The following is a 27561-nucleotide window of genomic DNA, read 5'->3' as shown; positions in this document are numbered from 1 at the left end:
CCTACTACTCATCTAAATTCGAGGTCGAGGGCCCTTGTTTCTCTCTCCTCTCACGCACTTTCTCTCTCTAAAGATTCATTAGCGGGACACAGCCAGACGAAAGCTTTGCCCTTTTTTAGGTATCTGGAAGACCATACACACTCTCACTGCACTATATTTGGAAGGCCAGAGGCGTCCCCGATTTCGAAGTCTCTCTAAAACACACTCTCTCTCTCTCTCTCTCTCTCTCTCTCCTCGTTCTGCTTCAATTTCAAGCTATCTTATCTCTATATAAACCCTTCAAACTAGGTTTTCAATCTCAGTGCTTTTTCTAGGGTTTTTTAAACTGAGATTCGACTTCGAGGGTTTATTGGTTTTGATCTCTTCATGGCGGCGGAGAAACTCAGGGACTTGAGTCAGCCGATTGACGTTGGCTTGCTCGATGCCACTGTTGCTGCTTTCTATGGCACCGGATCTAAAGAGGAGGTGAGACCATCCTCTCCTTCTCATTCTATTCCTCTCTATTATCTTTGTCTTTGCATATCAAAGATATACTCACGCATATAATTTTGTCATGTTAATTGATGTCAAATATAGAAAAATAAAATAAATTACTCGTTTAATTTTGAATTTTTGGGTTTCATCCTCTGGAATTAGAAATATTATGAGTGTTAAATATACTGAACGTAAGCCTAGTTTAAAGGGTTTGGGGGGGGGGGGGGGGGTTGGGAACTTAGAAAACTTATATTTTTCTGTACAGATTCCAATTAACACATACTTGGTTGGTGGGAAACTGAGAGGAAAATACTTCCCCTCCCTCAGTTCCTACCCCTGACCAAAAAAGATAAAAGATGAAGACAAACTCCGTCATACACTTTTCAAATGCATTGAGTTTCAAACTCTAGTACCTGTTGTGTGGCTACATTGCCATATCTGATTTATACATTATTATGAAAATTAACTTGCTTTCTCTTTATCTTTGTGTTTTGCTGAATTTCCAGTACATTTGTGGTTTATATATTCGAAGTATAACTTTGAAAAAAGAAAAAGAAAAAGAAAAACAACAATCAGCAACGTCTTTTGCACCTTGTCACTACAGCCCTTAAACGAAGAACTGCAAATTAAGTTCAAGAAAATGTAAATATCATTGTCTTTTCTTTTTTTGGGGCCATGTTGAAAGTTTGTGCATGTGTGCAAGCACAACACTCAGCAACTGTCGTGCACCTTGTCCCTACTGCCCTTAAATGAAAATTGCAAATTAAGTTCAAGAAAATGTAAATATCACTGTCTTTTCTTTTTCGGGGCCATGTTGAAAGTTTGTGAATTATTTTAGAAACCCTTAATAATTTTACTGTTGAATTATGTTCAAATTTGAAATACATTTGCATGGTGTGGTATCCTTGGTGTTATATTATTGGAGTTACGATTGAAATCTTCTTTGATCTGCACCACGTGAATGTAATAACTGCCTTTGGCATTATTCTGACATCCCATTTTGGATAAGTTGATCAAATTTCAGTGAGTTATAAACTGATTTTACTGTTATTGCATTACGTGAACACAAAACTTTGTTCTTGCAATCAAACGGGTGCTCAAACCAAGAAAGATGGGATGTCCAAATTATAATCTACTTGCATGATATCTACTTTTCCCAAAGTTGTCGTTACCACAGAACTGGTTTTCTTGATTCTAATTTTTCCCATTGTGTAATTATGCTACAGAGAACTGCTGCAGACCATATTTTGCGGGAGTTGCAAAACAATCCAGATATGTGGCTTCAAGTGGTTCACATTCTATCAAATTCACAGAACTTGAACACAAAATTTTTCGCGTTGCAGGTCAGTTGTAGTGTTAATAGACATCAGTTTGCTTTAATAATTGAGGAATTTGCAGTTTAAGGAACATGTCTTCCACTAGATAGTGGTTCAAACAGAGCCCCTGGAATAATTGTTGTAATTATTCTTACCAATAATCTTCTTCTGGTTTTTGTAAGATTGGATGTAATTCTTTAGGTTTAGGAATTACCCGGTAGGCAGGACAAACAGATGTTTTTTACTACTTGCTACTAATTTGCCATAACGTAAAAAATATGTGAGCGGTATGTGGTCGCTGACGCTATATCTTAAAATTTTGTCAGATTTCCCAATGCTATATCTTAAAATTTGAACCTATGATTTGAAACAATTGCTTTTACCTTTGAAAATCGCATGTGGTTCTCTATACACAGTTCATGCCGTGTGAAAGAAGGTTTGGAAATCATTTAACATTGCATGTCATATTTTGAGTTCAGTCAAATCAAAGACCATTGTTAATTCTGTTTTCTACTAGCCATCAACAGTTTTAGATTTAATAAGATTTCTCAGAATGTGGACTGAACTTAATGAGCTCCATTGTTATCTCATGCATATTTTCTTTTTTAATATCCAATGGTGTAGGATATCCTGATTTTGTAGTTTAATTTAATTTTTATTCTGTAAGACCAGATTTATTACACTGTCCCTAAAAGGGAAAGAAGTTTTGCCACAAATAATCAACATTGTCATGGGAATTATTCTTCAAGTTAGTCATCTGATAGATATGCCTCCGCTTTATTATTGCTGATATTGCATGAGAAAGCCAATGTTTGCTTATCATTGATTATTGGATGGAGAAGAGATGTCTTCATCAAAGGTGTTCACGATGTTGAAGGTCTTACGGTGGTGAAGAGAAGTCTTCATCAATGGGTGTTCATGTTGCTGAATGTCTTATTTATTTATTTATTTATTTTTGGAAGTATGATGTTGAAGGTCTTATGGTGAATCTCATGGTGAAGCGGGGGATCTTTCTTCTTTGTTAGGGTTGCATTAGTGATGTTGAATTTGTGTGAGTGAGGGTTGACAATGATCTATTGGTTTGAAGAGAGCGAAGCTTTAAACATGTGGAAATTAATTGAATTTGAATATTTCTTTGAAGTACATCAACAGTGCGTTATGTAGATTTCAGTTTCAATTGCTTTGGAATTGGAAAGCGTCAGTTGCTTTTATTTGGGCGAGTATGGTAAATGAAAATTTGTATTAAGTATCTAATAACCCCCATATATCCTTTGTTAGATTATTTAGGAATATGAAACCACAAAACCTGATCTACCAAAAAAGGAGAACATGAAAGGTGTGAACTATGGACGAATTTCAAGATTATTGTTTGTAAGAGACCCTAGATAGAACAAAATGGCAAACATAATACATGCTGCCAAACTCCAATAAGTTGCCATGTATTTGTTGAGTTGAGTACAAGGAATTCTTTCAAATTTCGTCTTGTTCGTGTAATACAGCCTGCCTCATGCAATAAAATATGCAGTCCTTATAAACTTTGTGGATTAAAGGCTCAAGTAAGAAGACTGGTTTTGAAACTCAAGCTTTTGTCTTTGAAATGGTTGTAGAGATTTGTAGTGGTAGTCAGTTTGGTTTTGGTATGGGTCTGAAGGTGTTTTATTGGAGACTGTGTGACAAAGGAGGCTTGAGGAAGTTTGCTATGGGTCTCTAGAAGGACACTTGAACATGCTTCTTATGTGAAAGTGGTGATGTTTTTTTTTTTTAGTTGAAAAAGGCGAGTTCAAAGGATAGGAAGTTTTCGGTTTTGACGTGTGGGAATGTTATTTATGGAAGAGTTTCCACACTTGATAATTTTGATTGGCAAAGAGGCGCTGTGAACGATAATTGGATGTGGATAAGATGTGAGGATGTGGATGCGGACATTGATTAATGGGATCATCGTCGTTATCATTGTTGGCTTAATCCCACATGAATTTGGTCGTCCACATGAATTCTCTGTTTTCAATTTTCATTCTTTCCTATTATATGTCATCTCACCCTCTATGTTTTAACGTTTTTAAATATTTACTAACAACTTCATCCCACGATAACGTATGTCAGGCCGTATCAACCATAATGTAACATGAAAAATTTCAACCATACATAGGACCCAAAAAGCACCAATACGTAACTTATAACACCATAATCCAGTAACTATCAATCAGTCAAGTCTTTTTCTTTTTTCTTTTCTTTTGAATTCTATTATTCTTGTTGAAAATTTAAAGCTAATTTGACATGAATAGTGTCCTATACATGAATTCGAGGTTGTCGTCGTTATATAAGGCATAGTAATTTATACTTTTTACTAAATTAATGAGTAAAAATAGACCAAAACATGAAATAATTGAAAGTTTATGACATAGAACACAACTGTATTGTACCTCAATCACAGCTTTTAAGTTTTTGTTTCAAATGCTTTAAAACTGATGTTTGTTATTTATGATCACATATTACTCTTGACTGCATGTGATACTTTTTCTTAAGCCCAAATCTTGAAACATCACACTAACATGAACCAAAGAGAGCAAAAGAAGGAAAGGGACAAGGGAAAGCTAGAGACAATCTTATCCACTATACCTTGTACTTTCTACATTTGTATCTTGGCGTCTCATACCGAAGACCCTAGTCTATCCTCTCCAAGTAAGTCTGCCTTCCAGTTTCCACAACAGAAGTTTTTTTTTTTAAACCTCTATTCCACGATTCCCTCTGTAGTTTTTACTCTCATCTCTTTTCTTTTTTCCACTGAGATATTGTTACGACTCAATATTGCCTCAGACCAATTCTGTTGTGACTTTGCCAAGTTGAAGGAATTAAGCCGAATCTCCGAATTATGGTTAGATACAAGGGGGCTGTGTGTGTGTGTGTGTGTTTTTTAATCATTGACTAGTGGAAAGCTTGGAGTGGTATGATCCAAGAGTTATGCTAAGATCTTATATTTTCCGGGTTTAATTCACGTATCCTGGATTTAGGATTAATTTAGAGGCAAGTTGAGGGCTCTAAGAGAAAGAGAGATGAAATATAGACAGGATTGAGTTTGCCAACTTAATAGTGGACTCGACCGTTGTATCCTCAAATGAAATCTTCTTATTTTGTTTTGGTTGGAATTTTTTTATAGATGTTTTCATTCGTTTTGTTTTTGCTGTGAATTGTTAATGAGACTATATATTTCTCTATATGGGCTTTAGGCAAAGACACATGGTATAGTCTGTCGCACTTGCATTTTATGGTTGATTTGTTATGTTTTGGAGAAATTGTGGCTTTGCAGCTGTGTAACATGAAGTGAAACATTACAGTTATTTCCATTTGCCTTTTGAGGTGTTGTGTGAAGGAGCATTTCTTGTATTCAGGTTTTGGAAGGTGTAATTAAGTACAGATGGAATGCATTGCCTGTTGAACAACGAGATGGGATGAAAAACTACATTTCTGAAGTCATTGTAAAGGTATTAGTTCTACTGTAATTCTTCTATTTGTTCTTTCATATTAGTAGTAAATTTTTTTTTCTCTATCCACATGGAATTCGGTCGTAATTAAATTTCTGTTTAATGTTAATCCCTCTTGCTTAGCTTTCAAGTGATGAAATCTCTTTTCGTCGGGAAAGGCTGTATGTGAACAAGCTTAACATTATATTGATTCAGGTAAATCCTGATTGCTTTCTTTAAATGTTAGTTCATTATAATAGTTATCGTTGTTCCTTTTATTATTTTCTGAAAGATTGAAACATACCTGTAAGGCGGTAACAATGTTCTCTTCTCAATTTTGGTGAGATTAAGCTGAAAATTTTTGTTTCAAGGTGTTTGGGTAGTAGTTTTTGCTTTTGTAACCATTTTATAGGTTTTTGTCCCCTTCTATTATTTTGATGATTTGTTCTATCAAATAATCTTTATAATAATTGGATCTTATTACGTGGGTTTATTCTGTAATTTTTTTTCTATATGCCTTCTAAACATACAGATTTTGAAACACGAGTGGCCTGCCAGATGGCGAAGCTTTATCCCTGATCTTGTTGCAGCAGCAAAAACAAGTGAAACTATTTGTGAGAACTGCATGGCCATATTGAAAGTAAGCTTGTCCTGAATATATATATTTTCTCAATAGTAATTTGATCTCAAGCATTTTGGGTGATTCAAATTGTTACTTCTCAGCTTCTAAGTGAAGAGGTTTTTGATTTCTCGAGGGGTGAAATGACTCAACAGAAGATCAAAGATCTCAAACAATCATTGAACAGGTAATTGAGTTGATGTTCTTTATATAGTTGGGGATTGTGTCTTCTTGTGCACACCTCAATATCCAGCATTCCTTTGAAAAATATTATTGTTGTTCATAGTTTTATTACTAGATTTGATTGCAGATATCGTACTTGTTATGGCCTTTGTTTTTTGTTGCAGAGGTTCTGGCCTCCATGCAAGTTATTAATTAGTTTTTTTGAAAGTTCTTGATTTATTACTACCACCATTCTTTTGTTCTAATTGTCCCACTTACTGAACATTATATGATATCTGTCTGGCCGATCTTACTTGGAAGTTTATGTTGTTCGTTTGCAGTGAGTTTCAGCTCATTCATGAGTTATGCCTTTATGTACTGTCAGCATCTCAAAGAACTGAGCTTATAAGGGCTACATTAGCGACATTGCATGCTTTTCTCTCATGGATACCTCTAGGATATATATTCGAATCTCCGCTGGTGCGTACATACTTTTTGCATAGTTGATGTCAGTTCTTATATGGATATGGCTGCAAACTTGTACTCTTATATGTAGTTTTTTGCTAAAGCTTAAAGTAATTTCGTGTTTTTCTTGTATCTGACAGTTGGAGACACTCCTAAAATTCTTCCCTTTACAATCATATCGGAATCTCACACTCCAATGTTTAACAGAAGTATATTGTTGTTCCATTTTATCTAACAAAATCTGGGTATTCCTAATTCTCCAAAGCTACTTAATGTTCATCATTTATGTCTTAATATTTGCAGGTCGCGGCTTTAAATTTTGGAGATTTCTATAACGTGCAGTACGTTAATATGTATAACATATTCATGGTACAGTTGCAGGTACGAGAGCAGTAGTTCTAGTGAATTTATTTTGCACATTATATGGGATATTTGGATGAATTGAGCTTGTTAATTCCCTTCTGTTAATTGTTGATTTGATCTTATATTTTATGCATTTTTTATTGCATATTTTTTGAATCCTGGGGTGATTTTTGGTGTTCTTTAGACCATTCTCCCACATGCTACAAACATTCCTGATGCTTATGCGCATGGTTCGGGTGAGGAGCAGGTAATTGCTTTTTTTACGGGTACTCCTAGTTAGTTTTCAAAAGCCTAAGATTCTTGTATAAACTGAATTTGTTCTTTGGTTGTTTTTTCAGGCATTTATTCAGAATCTTGCACTGTTTTTCACTTCATTTTTCAAGGCAAGTTTATTTTCTTGGTAGCACTGTCTACTAAATGATGACCTTAATCAGCAATGTTGTCATACATATCAAGTTAATGGACTAGGATCTGTAAGGGGAGTGTTATGGTGCCACTTCATCTTTTAGTGTGAACAACTTCTGAAGTACTGATGGATTAAGATGTCGTAGATATCACATTGTGTCTCATTCTTTCTTTCTTTTCTTTTATTTTCTTTTCATATATATATATATATATATTATAATCGATAACAAAATGCAATTTGGTGAAAAGATAATGATGGATGAAGTACCCTGCTCCAATAAGAGAACTATATCTGTGCAAATAAACACAAACCAAAAACTCAATTAGAAATGAACACATTGTTCCCCTCAAGGAGGATTACATATATAAGAAGAGTCAGGAGCCCTGGAACCAAAGCAACTGATTTGCAGAAATTTAAAAATTAAAACCCCTCATTAGTCCCATGGGTTCCCTAAAGCACAACAAATAAGAGCTTCTTGTGTTACCAAAAAAATTCGACTTGTTGGCTGATGATCTAGTCATTTAAGCCCTCTTTGCTTCTAATTATTATTTCATCCCCATTTTTGTTGAAGTATGAGCTTGGTCTAAGAACCAGAGGGTTGAGATTTCAGGTAACCCATCACAGCTTTGATGCATCCTCTTTCAGGCATTAGAATGAACCCAAATAATGAGCTCCCCCTGGGGTTTTACCTTTGGCAGCCACTGATATTTGCTTCAATAGCATTTCCAGACTGTACTGGTTTAGGGAAAGCTAAAATATTACTAATCTCTGAACGCGATTCCAAGAACTTTCTGGCCTGGATAATCCGCTGCATATCAGAACCAAATTTGATTTCTGCTTGGATGTAAGAATTGGGAGAACGCATACACAGAGTTATCTGCATCTCCATTGCCCAAAATAGAGCTTAATTGTTTCTTTATCCAAGAAAAGACTTAATAGTTACTTAAAATCTCTTAAAAAGAATAATAATGACAGGAGAAGTGTAGTTACTTTCTACTTTGGTAGAGACGTAGACCGCTATAGAAGTATAAGGCATATGATTTGTAATAGATGGTTATAGAACATTTCATGGGCTGCCGACTGTAGAAAAACCTTAAGTTTTAGTTAGATTTCTTCCAAATCTGTAAAACAACTATGCTGATAATTCCTTTACTCATGCAGTGTCATATTCGAGTGCTAGAGTCCACACAAGAGAATATATCTGCCCTTTTAATGGGTCTTGAATATCTCACAAACATCTCATATGTGGATGACACTGAGGTTTTTAAGGTATGTTCATTTGTATATCTGTTTGGCTTCCTCATTTGGAAATAGAACAGAGTATTATGATTTGGCCTATAACTGGTGGTTGTATGCTTCAACAGGTTTGCTTAGATTACTGGAACTCCTTAGTTTTGGAGCTGTTTGAGGCACATCATAATGTAGAGAATCCTGCGGTAGCTGCAAACATGATGGGATTGCAGGTGTGGTGAATACTTTTGTGCTTGATGATACTCTTTTGGTTCTTTATTGTACAGTGATTCTTGTATATGCTGAAAAAAGTTTGTTTGCTTAAAGTTTGAAAGCCTTCTTTCTAGAAGTTGTACACTAGTTTAACTTTCTTTTTCTAATAATTGCATTCCTGGCTTCCATCTTTTATATCATCTATTCTTCTGTATTTCTTTGTTCTCTTTAGAAGCATGATGCCAGACATTTACTTAATTAGACAATTAATAGAAAATTGTAGAAGCAATGAAAAATCCACACATGATTTTTTATAGATTTATAGAAGACATATGATAGAGTACCAAGGGACATAATTTGACGGGCTTTACATACGAGTTGCTATAAAATTTATAAAGATTATCAAACATGTATAATGAGAGAATGACTGGAGCTCGTACTATATTTGGAGAGAAGAGACTAGTGATTTTCCTATTACTCCAACCGTGAATACTATTGTTGATGATATGGTGCTATTGAATACTTCAAAGGAAGCCTTAGGAATCAAATTAGAAATATGGAGAAATACATTAGAAGCAAAAAACTCAAGGCAAAAACAAAAGATATGGAATCTAATTTTTTTAAAGTCTCAAAAACTGACCACAACAATTGAGGACCAAATTATTCATTATAATAATCTTTTTGAATATTTAGGATCAATGCCAAAGGATGTAACAGTTGGATTGAGATGTACAAAAATGGAGACAGGCTAGTGGTTGTACTATGGGCTAAAATAATATCAAACAAGCTGCAAGAAAACAAGCTTAGGTGGTATAGTCACATACAACGTGACTGCTAGATGAAAAAATATTTTTTTTGACAAGTACTAGATGCACAAAATATTAGTTAGCATAAAGGGTAAGAGACAAAGAGGTAGCCCTAAACTAACATGTGGTGGAGTAATTAAAGAAAAAAATTAAACATAATTAGTGAATGAGGTTTGTAATAGGAAAGAATGTAAAAAATGATTGTGTGTTTGTAGAACAACTGCCACACATCCCCCCCCCCCCCCCCCCCCCCCCCCTCCCCCCTTGTTCATTGGATAAGATTATTACTCAGTTAGACATTTAAAATGTATTTCTGTAGTGGTGTTCTTGTGTTTGTATTTTGTCTTCTCCATTTGCTCAAGCAGATTACATCTTTTGGGCGTGCCTTCCTTTCTATATTATTTTATTGGCTTTATTGTTCCCTCATATACCTACTTTTATCTCATTTTCTCCTATACATTTACCTGTGTATATTTATATTATTTCATTTGCATCTGCTGTTGCAAGACTTTACATGCTTTGTATGCCTCTGTAAGCATATTTTTGTTTGCTGTATGTGTGTTTCCTTTTCATTTGGAATATTTACATCTTTTATATGGAAAAGTTACTGATGTCAGTTTATATGGTCTTGTTGAATCAGCAGGTGCCATTGCTTTCTGGTATGGTTGATGGACTTGGGTCTCAAATTTTGCAGCGACGGCAACTTTATTCCGGTCCAATGTCAAAGTTGAGATTACTTATGATCTGTCGTATGGCTAAGCCTGAGGAGGTTCTTATTGTTGAAGATGAAAATGGGAATATTGTTCGTGAAACTATGAAGGACAATGATGTCCTAGTTCAATATAAGGTGTTCAATCTACATATGCAGATATTTGATTTCAAATTTCCGTATACTAGCCTTGTGGTCACCTTATCAATTTATATTTATTAAGATTTTCTTTATATGTTAACCTTTCAACATGGACATGGTGTGTCCAATGCAGTGACCCGGGATATCTAAAAGATCTATACAATGGGATGTGTTTATTTATTTGTATTTTAGAATTTACTGTGTCAAAATCAGTGGTGGAATTTGTTTAACTATCTGGAAGAAACTTGTAGAATTTTTCTGTTATTGTTAGTCTGTTTTTTCTGTAACTGGAAATTCTTTCATCAAGAAGGCATAATGGTTGATGATCTTTCCTTCCCCCCCTTCCTGCCTTTTTTGTGTGCGCGGGAGGGGGCAAGGAGCAGGGCACATTATTTAATTAAATGGAAGCTTCTGTGAAGGGGTAGGGCGTGTTCTTTAAGTAAATAGTGGTGGCCTTTCTGTAAGTGCCCTGCAATTTCTAAACATTTTTCTGAATTAGCAGTCCTGTAGGTTTTAAACTTGCAATAATGAAAAGTCACCTAGTTATTCAATTTCTTGGTTGCTAATAATGAAATAAAGTTGGATTACATCTAAACAGTGTGAAGATTTGTGTGATATTTTACGAATTAAAATGACTGTTTTCCTAATCAGGCTGTATTTTTGTAGTTCATGGCTTTATGCTTTGTGGTTTATTCAATATATATATATATATAAAAAGATTTCGTTTCACTTTCAGTTGATATGTTTAATTCAACTACATTGTGGCAGATCATGAGGGAAACGCTGATCTACCTATCACATCTTGATCACGAGGATACCGAAAAACAGGTATGGGTTTAGACTTTCTTTTCCTGTTATAATGCTTTCATTTTGGAAAATACAGAACAACTGATATACTTTTTTTTTCTCTCTCTCTCATCTTCTTCTTAGTCCCATACTCCTGTTTGCATTTCTTTTTTTGAAATTCTGGAAGTTCTTTTTTTTTTTTTGGTCCTGTACTCCTGTTTGAACTGAAAGTGCTCTGTTTTTTTTTTCTTCAATCTGTTCTTTCTTATGCTTTAATGTTTTTCTTTAATCTGTTTACTTTAATTTTGTCATGCTCTGTTTTGCTTTGAAATTGAAACTGATACTCACTGTTGAACTTGTGAATGCTTTGTTCTTGTTTTGTTTCCTAGAAAGTTAAAGCTGAAAGTGCAGGGCTGCATGCTCTGTTTTACTGACACACTAATGAACTTGTGCATGCTTTGTTCTTGTTTTGTTTGCTAGAAAGTTAAAGCTGAAAGTGCTGGGCTGTATGCTCTGTTTTGCTTTGAAATTGATTAACTAACATGCTTGCCTGCCTTGCTCTGATTTTCTATGTTTGTTTGAGTTTGAGTTTTTATTTCATTAATTGACTGTTGCATGTTTATGTTAGTATGTTGACTATTGAACTTAAGTATTTGATTCGCTTTTGCATCTTTATGTTAGTATGTTAACTATTGTACTTAAAGTATTTGGTTTACATGACTTTTGCATCTTTATATATACTATTTCATCATTATTGGGTACCAATTTTTTTTTTCCTTAACTTGCGCCTCACTTCCTCGCCTTGCGCCTCAGGCTCCCAGAGGCCTTGGTGCCTTAGTGGGCCTTGAGCCTTTAACAACTATGGATAGTTCCTTGTTTAAATGTAGCCCAAGATGCTTAATACTTCAAGAATTAAAGTTAAGAAAAAGCATTACTAGTGTGAAGCAAGTTAAAAAGTTATAATAGAAATTATTTTAGTGAGCTATATATACAATGTGGTTGCTTATAGAGTTTATATAGTGGTTTGAATTTCCATGAGCTTCTATGTTAAACTATCATTTTTACAGGAAAAAAGAAGAAGAAACTCTCAGTTATTTTAGATTGCAAACTAATTTTCTGTTATCACATAGATTGGTCATTTCTAGACTAAAATGTGAGGACTTGAATTTGTTTCGTCAACATGAAAATTAAAGATCCTGTAATGTTGGATTTTACTATGGTGCTGTGTTTCGATATATGATTGCTCGTCTTTTTACATTGTTAAATATTAAAATTTGAAATGTGTTGTGGTGTCCAAGTTGAATTGAGGTCTTGTTCATCGGAGATGATCACAGAGTATGATTCTCTACTGGTTATATATATATATATATATCCACTCGTGCGTCATAACCAATTATTTTTTTAGCTTTACAATGAGTCTTTTTTGTTGAAGTTACTCAACGATTTGGTGCCACTTTAATAGAACTAATATATTGGGTGGGATTTATGATTGAACCTAAGATATTCTAGTTGTGGAATAATTATTTTTTTTAAGCCAATCTTTCCAAATATATCTTTTTATTAATTTCCAACCATTCATAAATGGTTGGATGGTATTTATTTCCTTCCTAAATTTGTTTAAGTAGGAGTTTGTACATTATGGTAATGTTAATATTGGTTTACTTTGTATATTTTATATCTTAATATGGATAATTTGATTTTCTTCTGGTATATACAGATGCTGAAGAAATTGAGTAAACAACTGAATGGTGAAGATTGGTCATGGAACAATTTAAACACACTGTGCTGGGCAATAGGATCTATATCTGGGTCCATGATGGAGGAGCAGGTATGCTACAATCTTCCTTAGCACAATCTATCCTACTTAACATGATACTTGCACACTTCTTCATGTTAGCATGATCTTTCATAAATAAAATGATAATTGTAATTGTAATATGTTCATATATGACTGCATTACTGATGCTGAATTTTTTTGTTCTATGATTTATTTTGTTGATTTGTGGTTCATTTTTGTAAATAACATCCCTTTGCTTCCCAAGTTTTGCTTGAATAATTTATTATTTATAAACAAGTTTATGATGCTTTGTGATTGCCCTATCCTGATGCCTTCAGCTTTGTATTATTTCCAATTTGTCGTGGCTTGTGTTCATTTACCACATTGATGGAGCATTTCAGAATTGCCACAAGTCCATGCGAAGCAGTAACCTGTCCCACCTTTTTGTCGACTAAGTGGACCAAGCATGTAGCTGGGTTTGTTGTTCATGTCCTCATTGAGTATGTGGTTGAGGAACAGTATGAGAACTATCTCTGGAAACAAAGCCATATTTGAGTTTGTTTTCTCTTGGTGTACAACATGTGCATTGTACACGTTGTAATGATTTCTAACAAAAATCTGTCTTGAAGGATTATTTATTTTTATTTTTTTTTACTTGGCCAATCATAGCCTTTGTGTTTCTTTTCTAAATTTGCATGATGATTTTTGTCGTTTGATAGGTATTGAGGAATTTAGTTATACTCGTACGCAATACAATTTATCTTGTTTATTACAACTTTCAGTCCCAATTTAAATAAGCATTATGAATAGTGATGGAAACATCATTATTTTTATTTATTTATTTATTTTTCCAGTAGGGTAAAACCCGAAGCTCTTGTGGAAGTGCACCACAAAATGTCAAATAAGTTGAATGTATCTTTCTATTTATTTGGTAACATAATGGGTTGATTTATTTGAGTTAAATTTAGGATATGATGAAATATAAATTAAAATTGAATGATTTTTGGGATGAAGCTGGGCCCGTCTTGGTGTTTGTGGCACCCACAGATGCTGGATATATATATATAATTGGTGGTTCTTAATATATTGGAACCACCTTAACACCGTTTGAGCGTTTATATGGTATCTTTACTTGTCAATAAATATTATATATGGCCTGCTGATGAATAGTTCACTAGGTCTAGTTCTTGTGTTAAGCGAGTTATGGTTAATGTGAACTTTGTGATTCATGCCCAATGACGAAGAAGATAAGGGTGGAGAATATTATTTGGTCATATAAGGAGTGTTGAAGGCTATATTCTAACACAAATATGGTTACTCTTTACTCGAAGTGATATATTAGACACCAAGAGTTACGTGTTCTTATTAGAAGAATAACTTAATTTTACAATTTGAATTCCCCTTAAGCTTCCAAAATTACTTCAACCTGGTCCATATTTTATGTTTACATTGTTGTTAATGTATCTGCATGCGAATTACTGATATGTGGTGCCAATACCAATAGAAACTGATCAATGTATTTTGGTCTTGTCCTGTTCTTTGAAACTTTGGATGTATAATGCTCGAGTACTGCAAATGTTGTATAAATTCTCCTTTATTCTGTTGGTAAAGAAGGTTGTCCAGTTTGGAAGCAATATCATTAGTGGAGACTGTCTTTATTCTTGAAAATACTATGTGGCACTCACAAAAATGATTGGTACATGGTTTACCTTTAAATTATGGAATGTGTCTTTTTTTTCTTTCCAATTTTTATTTTAAATTATGCTTTCTTGTAAGTTGGCTGGCTTCTCACTTTGTTGACATTTTACCTGTAGTACGATTCTACGATTCTACCCAAAGGAGCGATTTTCATGCGATTTAACTCGTTTTGGGGGTCTATGATCGTAGAATCGTGCGATTCTACGACCTAGAATTGTGATTTGAACAACCTTGATTTGTTGTATTATTCCATATGTGCTACCTGCTTTACTTATCCTTCAGTTTTGAGTGCAGTTTCAAGTGTATATCTTACAATTTCTGCAATTTTAGTCTTCTGTACTACCTTTGTATTTTAAAAATTTGCTATCTTGTGTTTCTTCTTACTATTGATCTATATAATCTTTTGCAGGAGAACAGATTTCTAGTGATGGTGATTCGTGATTTGCTTAATTTATGTGAAATCACAAAGGGAAAAGACAACAAAGCTGTTATTGCAAGTAACATAATGTAAGAACTCGTGATGCAGATGTTCCTTCTCCAGTTAGGTTCATTCTGGCCTCTTTATTTACCAATCTGGTACACGAATACATGATGGGTCCTCATCTCTATTGTTCTGACCAGAAAGGCTTAGCCAAATTTGAACAATACAACTTTTTATCAATTACCATTTTTTTGCGACATAATAGCAGTGTTTTTAAGCACCACAGGTTCGTATGCTGCAATTGGTCATCTGGGGATTATAAAATAATTTGACCTCAGATAATCTGGCTTGGTGGTTTCATAGCCGACGCCAAGTAGTTGGGAAAAGCTTACTTTATTTTGTCTGGCTTGTAAATGCGTGATTGATTTGGGCAAATTTATATTAATTTTAATTCTTGTATGTTTGATTGACAGGTATGTTGTGGGACAGTACCCTAGATTTCTAAGGGCACATTGGAAGTTCCTGAAAACAGTTGTAAATAAACTGTTCGAGTTTATGCATGAAACTCATCCTGGAGTTCAGGTCTGGCGATCTATTCATTTAAAATGTAGATTCTTGCTTGTGATTAATTTTCAAATTCTTCTTATTGTAAATCGACTGCTATCTCCTGGAGAGGTTACCCCCTCTTTGTTCCACTTGTAAATTAATTTGGGTTGCCTATGTATATGTTACTTCAGTAAGAGATAGAGATAGCAACCAAAATTAACGTGGGATGAAGTTATTAGAAATGATTTAAAAAGTTCAATATAATAGGTGAGATGACGTGTAATGGAAAGAATGGAAAAAGAGAATTCATTTGGCCAACCCCATTCATGTGGGATTATGACATGTATGATGATGATGTATATGCAGCTTCAAGAAGGCTAGTTTTATTTGAGATTTCAGTTGAAAATGTCTGGTGGAGTTTTCAAAATAATAATGTGAATGATCCTGCTTGTTTTCTACTGGCAATGCCTAGAACTCTCATTAAGTGCAGATTAGATGTCAGCAAATGTGGTGCGGGTCCAATGTGACTATTCAAAAGCTTTTTTCCATCCAAAGCATATTTCATATTGGCATGTAAAACTGATTCATTTAAAAATTATAGATATTGCTATTTGTTGGTATCAGCATCTATGACCAACTATCTTTTTTTGAAAAGAACTAATGTGGTGTTTTTTTAATTTTATTTTTTTCCCCCAGGATATGGCCTGTGACACGTTCCTGAAAATTGTTCAGAAGTGCAAGCGTAAATTTGTTATTGTACAGGTAAAGTGTGATTCATTATTTTTGCTAAAACTTTTTAATTATTTTTTTTTGGACAAGTCAAATTTCAAAATTTCTTTTAAAATTTGGTATCCTTCATTTGTCAAAACTAAGCACGTAACAGGTTTATTCTCTCTTTTCCAGGTTGGAGAAAATGAACCATTCGTGTCTGAACTTCTAACCAGTCTTCCAACAACTATTGCAGATCTGGAGCCCCACCAGATTCATACATTTTATGAATCCGTATGCCTATCTGATGCCTCAAATTATGGATTTTAAATAAAAAGTTCCTTTTTTCGGTGATTTTGAAATAATTGCTTCCTGTTTCTTAGGTTGGTCAGATGATTCAAGCAGAATCTGAAGCCCAAAGGAGAGATGAATATTTGCAGAGGCTGATGGAGCTTCCAAATCAGGCAAGATCTATAAAACTGCTTTTTGTTTTGGAAATTCTCTTTATCATAGTGCCACACTCTCGCTCTGAAGTGCACTTACTTGTAGCAGTGAAATTTCTCGTTTGGGGATTATGATGTCTTTTTTTATGCAGAAATGGGCTGAAATTATAGGACAGGCACGCCAAAGCGTGGATTTCTTGAAGGATCCAGATGTGATCCGGACTGTGCTTAATATATTGCAGGTATGGCTTTCTAATCAGCATTGGTGCTTTGTTTGGATCAATGGGAATGCATTTTTTGCATTTGTGCAGCAACTTAGATATCTTTTGGGCTGCTTGTTTGTTGTTGGTATTATGTGTCACTCTTTGTTGCTGGTGAGTGAGTTTGTTTTCGAGCCACTCAGAGGGTGTTTGGCATTCTATGTAATATCATTCAACTTTATTTTTGAAAACCTAGAGGGAAGCCAACCCCTCCCATAGACCTAGTGTAACGGTGGGGCGCTTACTTTCTAACCCAAAAGCTCAAGTTATTGGGTAGTACTGCATACCTACTCATATATACCCATTTCACATCCCATCCGTATCCAATGCGGGGCACTTCTAACATTCTCCCACACCTGCCTACCCAGGCACTTCTCGAGTGTGGTACACTCAGGCGGGCGCTTGGTGTAATACTGGATCAAGGATTTGGTCTGGTTCTGATACCAACTGTAACGGGTCCGGCGCTTGGACTCTAACCCAAAAGCTTAAGCTATTGGGTAGCGCTGATGCACACCCATCCATATATACCCATTTCACAAATGATCTAGATTTGATGTGGGACACTTCTAATACCTAGCCTCTAGCTAATCACACCGACAACCACCAAAACTTCTGTATCTTTGCCCTTAAGATCTACATCTCAACCTCAATTTCATCTTGATTTTTCTAGATATTTTTGTAATTATTTACACGAGTGTACACTACATGTTTGCTTATATATACTCAACCAGTATATGTATATCTAGCTATGAAGCACGGACACGGATACGGGACACGGGTACGACACGACACGGATACGGCGACACGGCAAATTTTAAAAAAATAGGACTCGGACACGGCGGGGATACGCCTATAAAATTATATATATATGTATATATATATATATATATATATATATATACATACATATATATATATATATATATTCAAAATATAATTACTAGAATCTTGTACAGAAAAATAAAACAACAACAAAGAACAGAATCAATTTCAATAATTTCATCTCTGTTATAAGAAAAATATAGACAAGACAAAACAGAAAATAAATGAAAAATAAAGTTGATCCAAATTCCAAAAGAAGATGTGCAGAAGAGATATAGCTATAATGAACTAAATATGTATATGAATAAACATATATACTTTTAGTCTTTCACAAAGCTTTGTTCATGTAACTTAAATATATATATATATCTTGTTCATGAAGAGAGATAATTGAAGAAGAAGAAAGACTGAGAGGAGTGAGAGAAAATAAATTGTCTCACAGAAGTGTCGGACCGTGTGTCCGAGCCTCGGACACGCGTGTCCAATAAAGAATAATATTTGGACACTTTACAGAAGTGTCGGACACGTGTCCGAGCCTCGGACACGGGTGTCGGTGTCCGAAAAGTATCCGACACGGGTACGGGGCCCCTGGGAGGAGTGTCCGTGCTTCATAGATATCTAGATACTTATGCATGCACATAAAAAAGTGTCATCAGAAATGAAATTCCGAATGTCCTTGACACTGAATAAATGATCAAACATATAACACTGCTAGACTATTTTAGCCGGCTTGAGAGAACTTTTCCGTGACAGAAACGCGGCCTGAGCCTACTGCTCTGACCAGTCACCGGAGTCATATACTCCGATGAAATCCTCTGTTACTTTTCTTGTTAGTTTCTTTTTTCTCTCATGTCATGCGTTCTTTCTTGGAAGTCGCTCGCTTGTTTCAGGGTGGATTCGCGAAATCTGCTTCCACTCATAGAGGTGACTCGATCTTTTTGGATGATGACTCGGTTGGTAAGAGAAGGGAGGATCTAAAGACTGGCTTGGTAGGAAAATTCGACAAAGAAGTGGGGAATAGAGATCAGATTGCAGCTTGGGCTTCTCGGGCATGGAAGGTTTCGCCGGCGGTGGTTGTCTCGCCTTTGCCAGATTCTTTGCTCCTCTTTCGATTTCCATCTAAGGTGGAGGCTGAGAGAGTGCTCAAGGAGGAACGCCGCGATTGGGGAAAGGCCACTCTCTGGGTGGATTCGTGGAATTTTAGGGTGGGTTGCTCTGAGGTGTTAAAGGAGAAAGGGCTGAAGAAAGTTTCGTTGTTCGGCCTTCCTCTTCACCTTTGGAACCATGCTCTTTTTGTGACGGTTGGGGATTTGTGTGGAGGGTTTATTTGGGTGGATGCAGATGAATCTGTTGATGCTGAGAGGGTTCGGATTACCGTGTCGGATGGTTGTGCTTGCCCGCCTTTCATTTTTCTTCATGATGACCAATTTTGCTATAAGGTGGCTGTTTGGGAGGAGACTCTTCCACAGTTCGTCCCGACGATGGACAGCCTGGAAGGGGGTGACGGTTCTCACTTGCTGAAAGAAGAGTAGTGGTTGAGGTGGGTTTCCATGGGTGAAAAAGGGATGGAGGAGTTTCAGAGATGGAAGGAATGGAGAGATGAACACTGCTTGCTTCAGAAGGATCTTTACTCAGCGTAGGAGGGAAATCCATTCTTCCTCGAAGGTTGGTGGCCGGAATCTTGGTCTCCGGGATTTGCAGAGGCGGCAGATGTTTTTGCAGAGTTGGGAACGAAGGTTGAATCGAGGTGGGTCTCATGCATCGGGCGCGTTGATGGGGAAGCGATGGTGACCACACATGTAGTTGGCGCAGAAATGGTAACCGTTTTAAGTGGGATACAACTGTATCCAATTTGAATTATGGCATTGGGGCTTGAGGCAGGGGGGTCCGATTTCTCCTTTCCTTTTTCTTTTTGTGATGGAGGCACAAGTTGTTGAAAAAGGCTGTTGATCTGGGATTGTTGAGAGGCTTTCTGGTGGGTTGAGATGTTGCTAGTCAGTTGGAGATTTCTCACTTGATGTTGATGATACTTTGGTTCTTTGTGATGCTGATGCATCCCAGCAGAGACATTTGAGATGCGTTTTAATTTGGTTCCAAGTTGTCTCTGGGCTTAAAGTGAATGTTGGAAAGAGTGTTTTGGTTCCAAGTTGTCTCTGGGCTTAAAGTGAATGTTGGAAAGAGTGTTTTAGTGTCCGTTGGGGATGTTCCTTATCGAGATGTTTGCTCAGATCCTCGGATATCGCACCGGCTCTTTTCCTATTTCTTACTTAGGTTTGCCTCTGGGTGCTCCTTTGAGATGTGTGGGGAGTTGGGATCCGATGGTGGATAGATTTGAGAAGAGGCTGGCGGGTTGGAAGAAGCAGTACCTCTCCAAAGGGGGGCGGGTCACTCTGATCAATAGCACTCTCTCTTGCCTTCCCACCTATTTTATCTCCCTTTTTCGGATTCCTTCTTCGGTGCGGAGAGAATTGAGAGTTTGCAGCGGAATTTTCTTTAGGGAGGGAGAGGAGTTCAAATATCATCTGGTTCGATGGGAGCAAGTGTGCCGTCCTCTTCGGAGTGGAGGTTTAGGGATTCGAAGGTTGTTGCCTTTCAATAGGGCTTTTCTTGGGAAATGGCTTTGGAGATTTGGGGTTGAGAGGCTTTGGCTTTGGAGGAAAGTTATTGCCAGCAAGTTTGGGGAAATCAGTGGTGGGTGGTGTTCTCTTGAGGTGCGTGGTCGTAGGGGTGTGGGGGTTTGGACTTGCATTCGAAAGGGATGGGACGTTTTTCGTAATCATGTTCGCTTTTGGATCAGGGATGGTAGGAGGATCAAATTTTGGGAGGACTTTTGGTGTGGGGAGCTTCCCCTTGCTCTCTTTTTCCCTCGGCTTTACAGTATTGCTTCTGACAGGCAGGCCTTGGTGGTTGACTGTTATCACCTTGATAATGGAAGACTAACTTGGGACGTTCAGTTTAGGAGGCATTTTCAGAATTGGGAAATTGAGGAGGTCACTCGTTTTTTGGAGTTACTGTATCGACAGGTGATCTCTCACGAGGAGGCTGATCGTTGGCTTTGGAGTCCACACTCTCAGGGTCGATTCGAGGTGAGATCCTTTTTCGGGTGCCTTTCTGTTGGGGAGGGTGGCACTTTCCCTTGGAAGGCTATTTGGCGCTCCACGGCTTCCCTTAAGGTGGCCTTCTTTGCTTGGACGTTTGTCTTGGGTAGGATTTTAACCCAGGATAATTTGAGGAGGAGAAAGCATGTGGTTATCAATCGCCGTTACTTGTGTCGACATGATGAGGAGACAGTGGATCACCTTCTGTTGCATTGCAGTATGGCCAGAGATTGTTGGGATATGATGATTGGGTTATTTGGGGTCCCCTGGGTTATGCCTTGTTCCTCTAGAGGGTTGATTGAGGCTTGGAAAGGTTTCTCAGTTGGGGCGCTCATCCGGGATGCTTGGAGGGCTATCCCTCTCTGTGTTTGGTGGTGCATTTGGCTCCAGAGGAATCGGAGATACTTTGATGGCAAGGAGAAACCCATTTCTATGCTTAAGTTCTCTATTATTTCTACTCTCTTTTGTTGGGTATCAGGGAGAGATTATCGTTCTGTTGAGGAGATTGTTTTATTTTTTTGGCCTCTTTGAAGGCTTGAAGCTTTTTGTGGCCTTCTCATCTTTTTTCCTTGGGTTTCGCTCCCCTTTGAGCGTTTTTTATAAAATTTTTACTTATCAAAAAATAAAAATAAATGATCAACATTACTGTTACTGTAACTAGAACCGTCACTATCAATCCAACTATTAATGTTTTTATTTCTGTTCGGATCTTCACTTTCGCTGGTATTTTCAATAGGACCAAGACTACCCGTTGATTTACTCAGCCTACACCTGTGTTGTAACTCCTTAAACAACATCAATTTGAACCACCACTTTTCCATAGAGTTTTCTTGCCCCCTATTTGCATGAAAATACAATAGATGAAGTTCACAATTGATTTCAATTTTCAACCCAAATTTTATTTATATATATATATATATTCTACTGCTTGCAACTCATTTATTTCTATTCTCCATGAATGTCAAATAGTGGTGGGTTTGGTTGAGAAGTTGCCGGGAAACATGGAAGTTGCTAGGAATGGTGTGTTCGCTTAGGTTGTCCAATTGGGTGGGATAGACAGAATTCTTGATAGTGGTTTTGCTGGTGGTATAGTAGTGGGTTTTTGACGGGCTTGGTGAATTTGTAGTGTGGTAATGGTAGCCATAATGGTTGATGGAGATGTAGTGGTTGTTTTGTCACAGGTTTTGGTTTGTGGTGATGGGTTTAAGAAGAGTGGATGAGGGAGTTGCATGGGAAGGTAGAGAGATGGGTTTAGAAAGAGAGTTTCAAACAGAGAGGTTAGAGATCGAAACTCACTGTGTAAATTAAACCCAATGAATATAATTGCTAGTATATTTTACAATTAATTTATATATTTTTATTAGTGTATGCTACGGATATGGAGAGATTGGTTTTGGGAAAGAGAGCATTTGATAAAGAAAGACAATATTGGAAGAGGGAAGATAGAACAGATATGGAGAGAGAGAACACAAATCAATATATGCTATTAAAGTTAGTTTTTATGTATCAAAATCAATGGCAAAGTTGGCATTCTATAATATTTTTAAACGTACTTAATGGTAGATAAGGACATCGGAAAATCAGAGAAACCCAGGATAGGTTGACTGCAATTTCTTACCAAAGTTTTTTTAAGAGTAAAAGGGTTAGATGTTGCCTGACCTCCGCATATGGACAGTGTGTTTCCCGTTTCAAACCCATGACCTTCGTGTTATAATTGAGCAACCTTATCGTTGTGCCAAGGCCCACCCTCAAATTTCGATTTGAGAGTAATTACCCAATACCTCAGGGGAGGTCTGGGTAAGTGGTTGAATTGTTTTGTGCTATTCCCTGAAACTTATGATGAGGTTTTATTTTGTTGCATTCAAATTGTGACTATATGACTGAATGCTGAAATGATCGTTTTGTTTTTTAATTTTTAATTTTTATTTTCTAGGATCTTACTTTGGATTGATGTAATATACTTTATAATACATTATTCATGCTGAATTATTTTAGATTTGAAATTGCAATATTCAAATTTAAAGGCCTGTTAAATTTTTTTCCTGTGGAACATACTTGAATTTATGGCCCAGCTAAGAACATGGCTTATTATGCTTTACAAGGAGACGAAGAATATATATATTTATTTTAGGTTTGATTCACATGATAGGCTTTTTTCTGCATTCAATTCACTCCGTTTTTTTTTTTTTTTTTAAAATTTTTTTATTTATTATTTTTTATAAGTCTTATTTATGCAAGTCATTCTTTCTTGGCAGACAAATACAAGTGTTGCAAGTTCTCTTGGGACATACTTCCTCCCCCAAATTTCACTCATATTTCTTGACATGCTTAATGTGTACAGGTACAGTTTTCTTTGGTGTTTAACTTTAATACTTTGGCTATAGAACTTCATTTTTCCTCTCAATTTTTTTTTTGGACCTTCAAATTATCAAATGGCTTCTCCTCAACAACTAATGCATTTTTATTTCTTGCCAACAGAATGTACAGTGAGCTTATCTCAACCAACATAGCTGAAGGTGGGCCCTATGCCTCTAGAACATCTTTCGTTAAACTTTTACGGTAAGATAATATTGAGTTGTTATTTGAAGGTCCAGTGAGCTTATCTCAACATGGCATATTGTGTGCAACATTCTCATTTTTCCCCCATTGTATTACTCTTCTAAACAGCTCGGTGAAGAGGGAAACCCTTAAGCTCATTGAGACATTCTTAGACAAGGCTGAAGATCAACCACAAATTGGTAAACAATTTGTGCCCCCAATGATGGACCCTGTCCTAGGTGACTATGCTCGGAATTTGCCTGATGCGAGAGAGTCGGAGGTCTTGTCACTTTTCGCCATAATAATAAACAAGTATGTACCTGTTTCTATCATGTTTGTTGGTGCGTCATTATTTTGTACAGCTGGTGAGAGTGCAGATGTTAATCACTTGAAATGACCACTACTTGATGTAATCAACAAGCCAGTACCCATTGTTAGATATTATAAATTTTCAATGAATTGTCATTGAGTTGTTAATAGTTTACCAAGAAACTAAATGTTGTTACGAATATAAATATTAGTTATTTGAATTTAATTGACACTACCCAACTGTTGTGTAGTCTATTTATTTTTGTGAACTCTTCAATTGATTTATTGTTTATGGTCATATGAATATTGTGGCATATTATTATTAAATTTTTAACTTTCTCCACCATGTGTTTAAGCCACTGCTACACATTTCGTTGGAGTTATGCATAGCTGGTGAAGTCATGCTTTATATAAAAACCAATTGACTTTCCAAAACATGTTTAAATCTACTGTGATTTCTTCTGTAATGTTTCATTTTTCATTTTATTTTCCATATGTAGGTACAAATCTGCAATGATAGATGACGTTCCTCGCATATTTGAAGCTGTTTTTCAGTGTACTCTGGAGGTATGGATGAGTAATTGTGTTTAAGTATGGAACTAATCTTTATCTTTGCGGTTGTTTCTTCCGATGCACTTCCGCTGCGCCAATAATTAGCCCTTGTTGTTTTAAACAGTTATATCAACGATAAGTTTTTGTTTTATACAATTTATCATGTGCATTCTTGTAAGAAGGAAAGGGTTTAGCAGACACTTCATTGAATGAAATTGGGTATTGATATTCTTTGCTCGTTCTTTAAATTGTTTCAAACAACTAATCAATTATCAAGAGTGAGCCATAATTTCCCCTGCACCAGATGATACTTCGGATGGGAGAAAATCATTTTAAATTAATCTTTTTTATTATTATCATCATCTTTAATAATACCCGTGTCTATAATTTCTTTATTTTTTACTAGGTTTGAATTGATTCTTTTCTATTGCTAGATAAAGTCACAAAAGATTTAAAATATAACTATTTATTACCTTACGACACCACATATAGGTTATGTTGTGGTTCATCTGAATTTCTATAGTCTGATGCATATAATTGAGCTGGGTCTTGGTGCGGTACTGTAGAAACCTTTCTGGGCATATGTGTGGGTGATGTGTGTTGCTGTGCATCATGTTTTTGTATCATTCATGCAATATTGAAGACAACTTTTGGCCTTAGAAATCTTTTTAACATTTTGTTGATGTGTTTCGCAATAGATATGGAATTATGGATCAGCCCCCACGGATTATCTTACTTATTTTCTGTTTGACATATCTGGTTGGCTTGGATCGCAGATGATTACAAAGAATTTTGAAGATTACCCTGAGCATCGCCTCAAGTTCTTTTCTTTACTTCGTGCTATTGCTACACATTGTTTTCCAGCTTTAATTCGGTTGTCAAGTCAGGTTTGTGCACAAATTTTTTCCCTTATTATGCTTTGTCCTTGCTTATAGGCCTTGAATTTATATTTATATATATATATATATATATATATATATATATAATCCATTATGTCTTATATTTGGATATATTCATATCTTTCTTTTTACAACATTTTTTTTTTTAAAGTTCTATGTAGCCTTTCTAGTTTCAATGATCATTTCTTTTCCTTCGGGCGTTTTATTATTATTTTTTTTTTGGACTCACGTCAGCAACTAAAGCTCGTGATGGATTCTATCATATGGGCTTTCCGGCACACTGAAAGGAATATTGCTGAAACGGGGCTAAACCTTTTGTTGGAGATGCTGAAGAACTTCCAGGTGTGATTATTGTGATTTGTCATCTTATCTTGAATATGCTTTAATTTATGCCATTGCAGGTACTAATCTTGTTGTGGGTTATTTGGCAGGCTTCTGAGTTCTGTAATCAATTCTACCGGACTTACTTTGTGACAATTGAGCAAGAAATTTTTGCTGTCTTGACAGACACATTTCATAAACCAGGGTTCAAGTTGCATGTATTAGTGCTCCAGCACTTATTTTGCCTGGTAATGGATCTTCTTTTTCCCAATTCTTTTCAGCTTCATTATAATGTAAATTTTCCTACAGTTGTAGTGATATATTTTCAGGCGGAGTCTGGTTCGCTAACAGAGCCTTTGTGGGATGCATCAACTGTTACTTATCAATATCCAAATAATGCAACGTTCGTTCGTGAATACACAATTAAACTTTTGAGTTCATCATTCCCCAACATGACAGCGGTTGAGGTATGGAATGAAATATTAGTTTTAACTTTCTGTTATCTGGATATCTCTAATTTGACGGTTCTTTTTAGGTGACCCAATTTGTGAATGGACTCTTCGAGTCGAGAAATGACCTTTCCACATTCAAGAATCACATCCGAGACTTCCTGGTACAATCTAAAGAATTCTCAGCTCAGGTAAACGTGAAGGACATACTGTTACGTGCACTGCCAAATTTGCTTGGAGGTTTTAATTGATGCATGCTTTATAGATTTTATTACCCGTGTGGAATTTGATGTTCTAAGTTAGCTTTCAAGTTAAAACGAGTCATTGTTGAGGTGCGAATGGTTAGAAAATTAGATTAAAAGATTGAAGTGTAAAATAATCAGCTACAAGTTTAGATGTCTTAGTATTAATTTATGCATCTCTCTCTCGTTTTTTTTTTTTCATCATTTAAGGTGTGGAACTAAACTTTGGAAGTTGACATCAATTTAAAGAAAATTTTAATAAACTAGTTTGGTGTGGCTGGTGTGACCTGGAACTTCGTATTTCCGTACTTCTAAGCAGCCTTGTAAATTTTTCTTTCCATTCAAGATGCCTTTATCTTTTCTCGAATATGCCTATTCTATTTTTTGTTCATTTTTGACAGCAAACAAAATCAATAGCATAGATATATTGATTTGAGTTCTTATTACAAACTCGATGAAGGTTGTGTTATTGGTTGTAATGTTAGGTGGAGGGTAGATATACAAATGGAAAATGAATTAAACATTAGTGTAAGAATATTGATATATAAACCTGTAGTCTTTTTCTTTTTCTTTTTTTCTCTCTCTCGGTAATGTCAAAAAGTTTGGTTCTTAGTGTGGGAGTGGGGTCCCTTTCCTTGCATCTTATTTTATGGACTAAATTACTATAATTTACTGTTCAACCTTTTCTGCAGGACAACAAGGATCTTTATGCAGAGGAAGCTGCTGCTCAGAGAGAGAGGGAGCGACAACGGATGCTTACCATTCCCGGGCTTATTGCACCTAATGAGATACAAGATGAGATGTTGGACTCGTAGATGGTTATTCTTGCTGAGGAGCTAATTTCATGGGTATAACTCTGGAGGTGCTGTGGGCTCTTGAAATCCATTGCCACACATTTTTGGAGGTTACCAGATCAGTAATTTTTTCCCCATTTTTTCTGATGTTCCCCGAGTTTTCGTTAGTTCTGAACCGGTGAATCATGAAGGTGTCCCGGCGCAAAGGCTTGGCTGTTGATAATGCAGTTAGCTAGGTGTAGAGTATTTGGAATCTAGTGTAGGGATATAGCAGAGTCGTTATGGTACGGGTTCCTGAATTCAGCTTGGCGTTGTAATTGATTACAGAGAAGACGAAGAACTGTGAAAGGACTTGTCTTAGTATCGATGATTCAGAATTAGTTCTAATGTATACAACTTTCATAGTTTGTGGAAATTTTCCCCTTAGATGGAACATGATGTATCTTGGTATTCATTGAAAGGTTTGATTTTTGTCTTCTGGTGAATTAACTGCGACTTGTGTGGAACATAGAATTTTGTTTAGATTTGATGGGTAT

At 36.1% G+C, this 27561-nt stretch overlaps 1 protein-coding gene across 2 annotated transcripts; it reads left to right on the top strand.

Moving 5' to 3' along the window:
• On the top strand, window positions 1-27510 carry LOC132312860 (protein EXPORTIN 1A). Of its 2 annotated transcripts, none has more exons than XM_059811401.1 (32): window positions 1-465; window positions 1701-1817; window positions 5177-5269; window positions 5393-5464; window positions 5781-5888; window positions 5972-6054; window positions 6371-6509; window positions 6635-6703; window positions 6798-6875; window positions 7042-7104; window positions 7196-7240; window positions 8425-8532; window positions 8628-8726; window positions 10156-10359; window positions 11131-11190; window positions 12866-12976; window positions 15033-15130; window positions 15518-15626; window positions 16287-16352; window positions 16494-16592; window positions 16682-16762; window positions 16894-16983; window positions 23177-23262; window positions 23400-23480; window positions 23589-23771; window positions 24269-24335; window positions 25097-25207; window positions 25454-25561; window positions 25651-25788; window positions 25870-26007; window positions 26076-26180; window positions 26924-27510. In XM_059811401.1, exons 1-32 carry the CDS (start codon window positions 367-369, stop codon window positions 27044-27046), a joined length of 3231 nt encoding a protein of 1076 aa, XP_059667384.1. In that variant the 5' UTR covers window positions 1-366; the 3' UTR covers window positions 27047-27510. The 2 variants fall into 2 exon arrangements, with proteins under 2 accessions (XP_059667384.1, XP_059667383.1); XM_059811400.1 differs by having other exon boundaries at window positions 10153-10359.
• The last annotated feature ends 51 nt before the right edge of the window (window positions 27511-27561 follow it).

Source organism: Cornus florida, unplaced genomic scaffold, assembly GCF_030987335.1.
Source record: "Cornus florida cultivar Cherokee Brave unplaced genomic scaffold, ASM3098733v1 CherokeeBrave_3.0.0_Hap2_Chr06, whole genome shotgun sequence".
Lineage (NCBI taxonomy): Eukaryota > Viridiplantae > Streptophyta > Magnoliopsida > Cornales > Cornaceae > Cornus > Cornus florida.
Note: the sequence above shows the minus strand (reverse complement) of the source record. Positions and strands in the feature narration are given on the sequence as shown.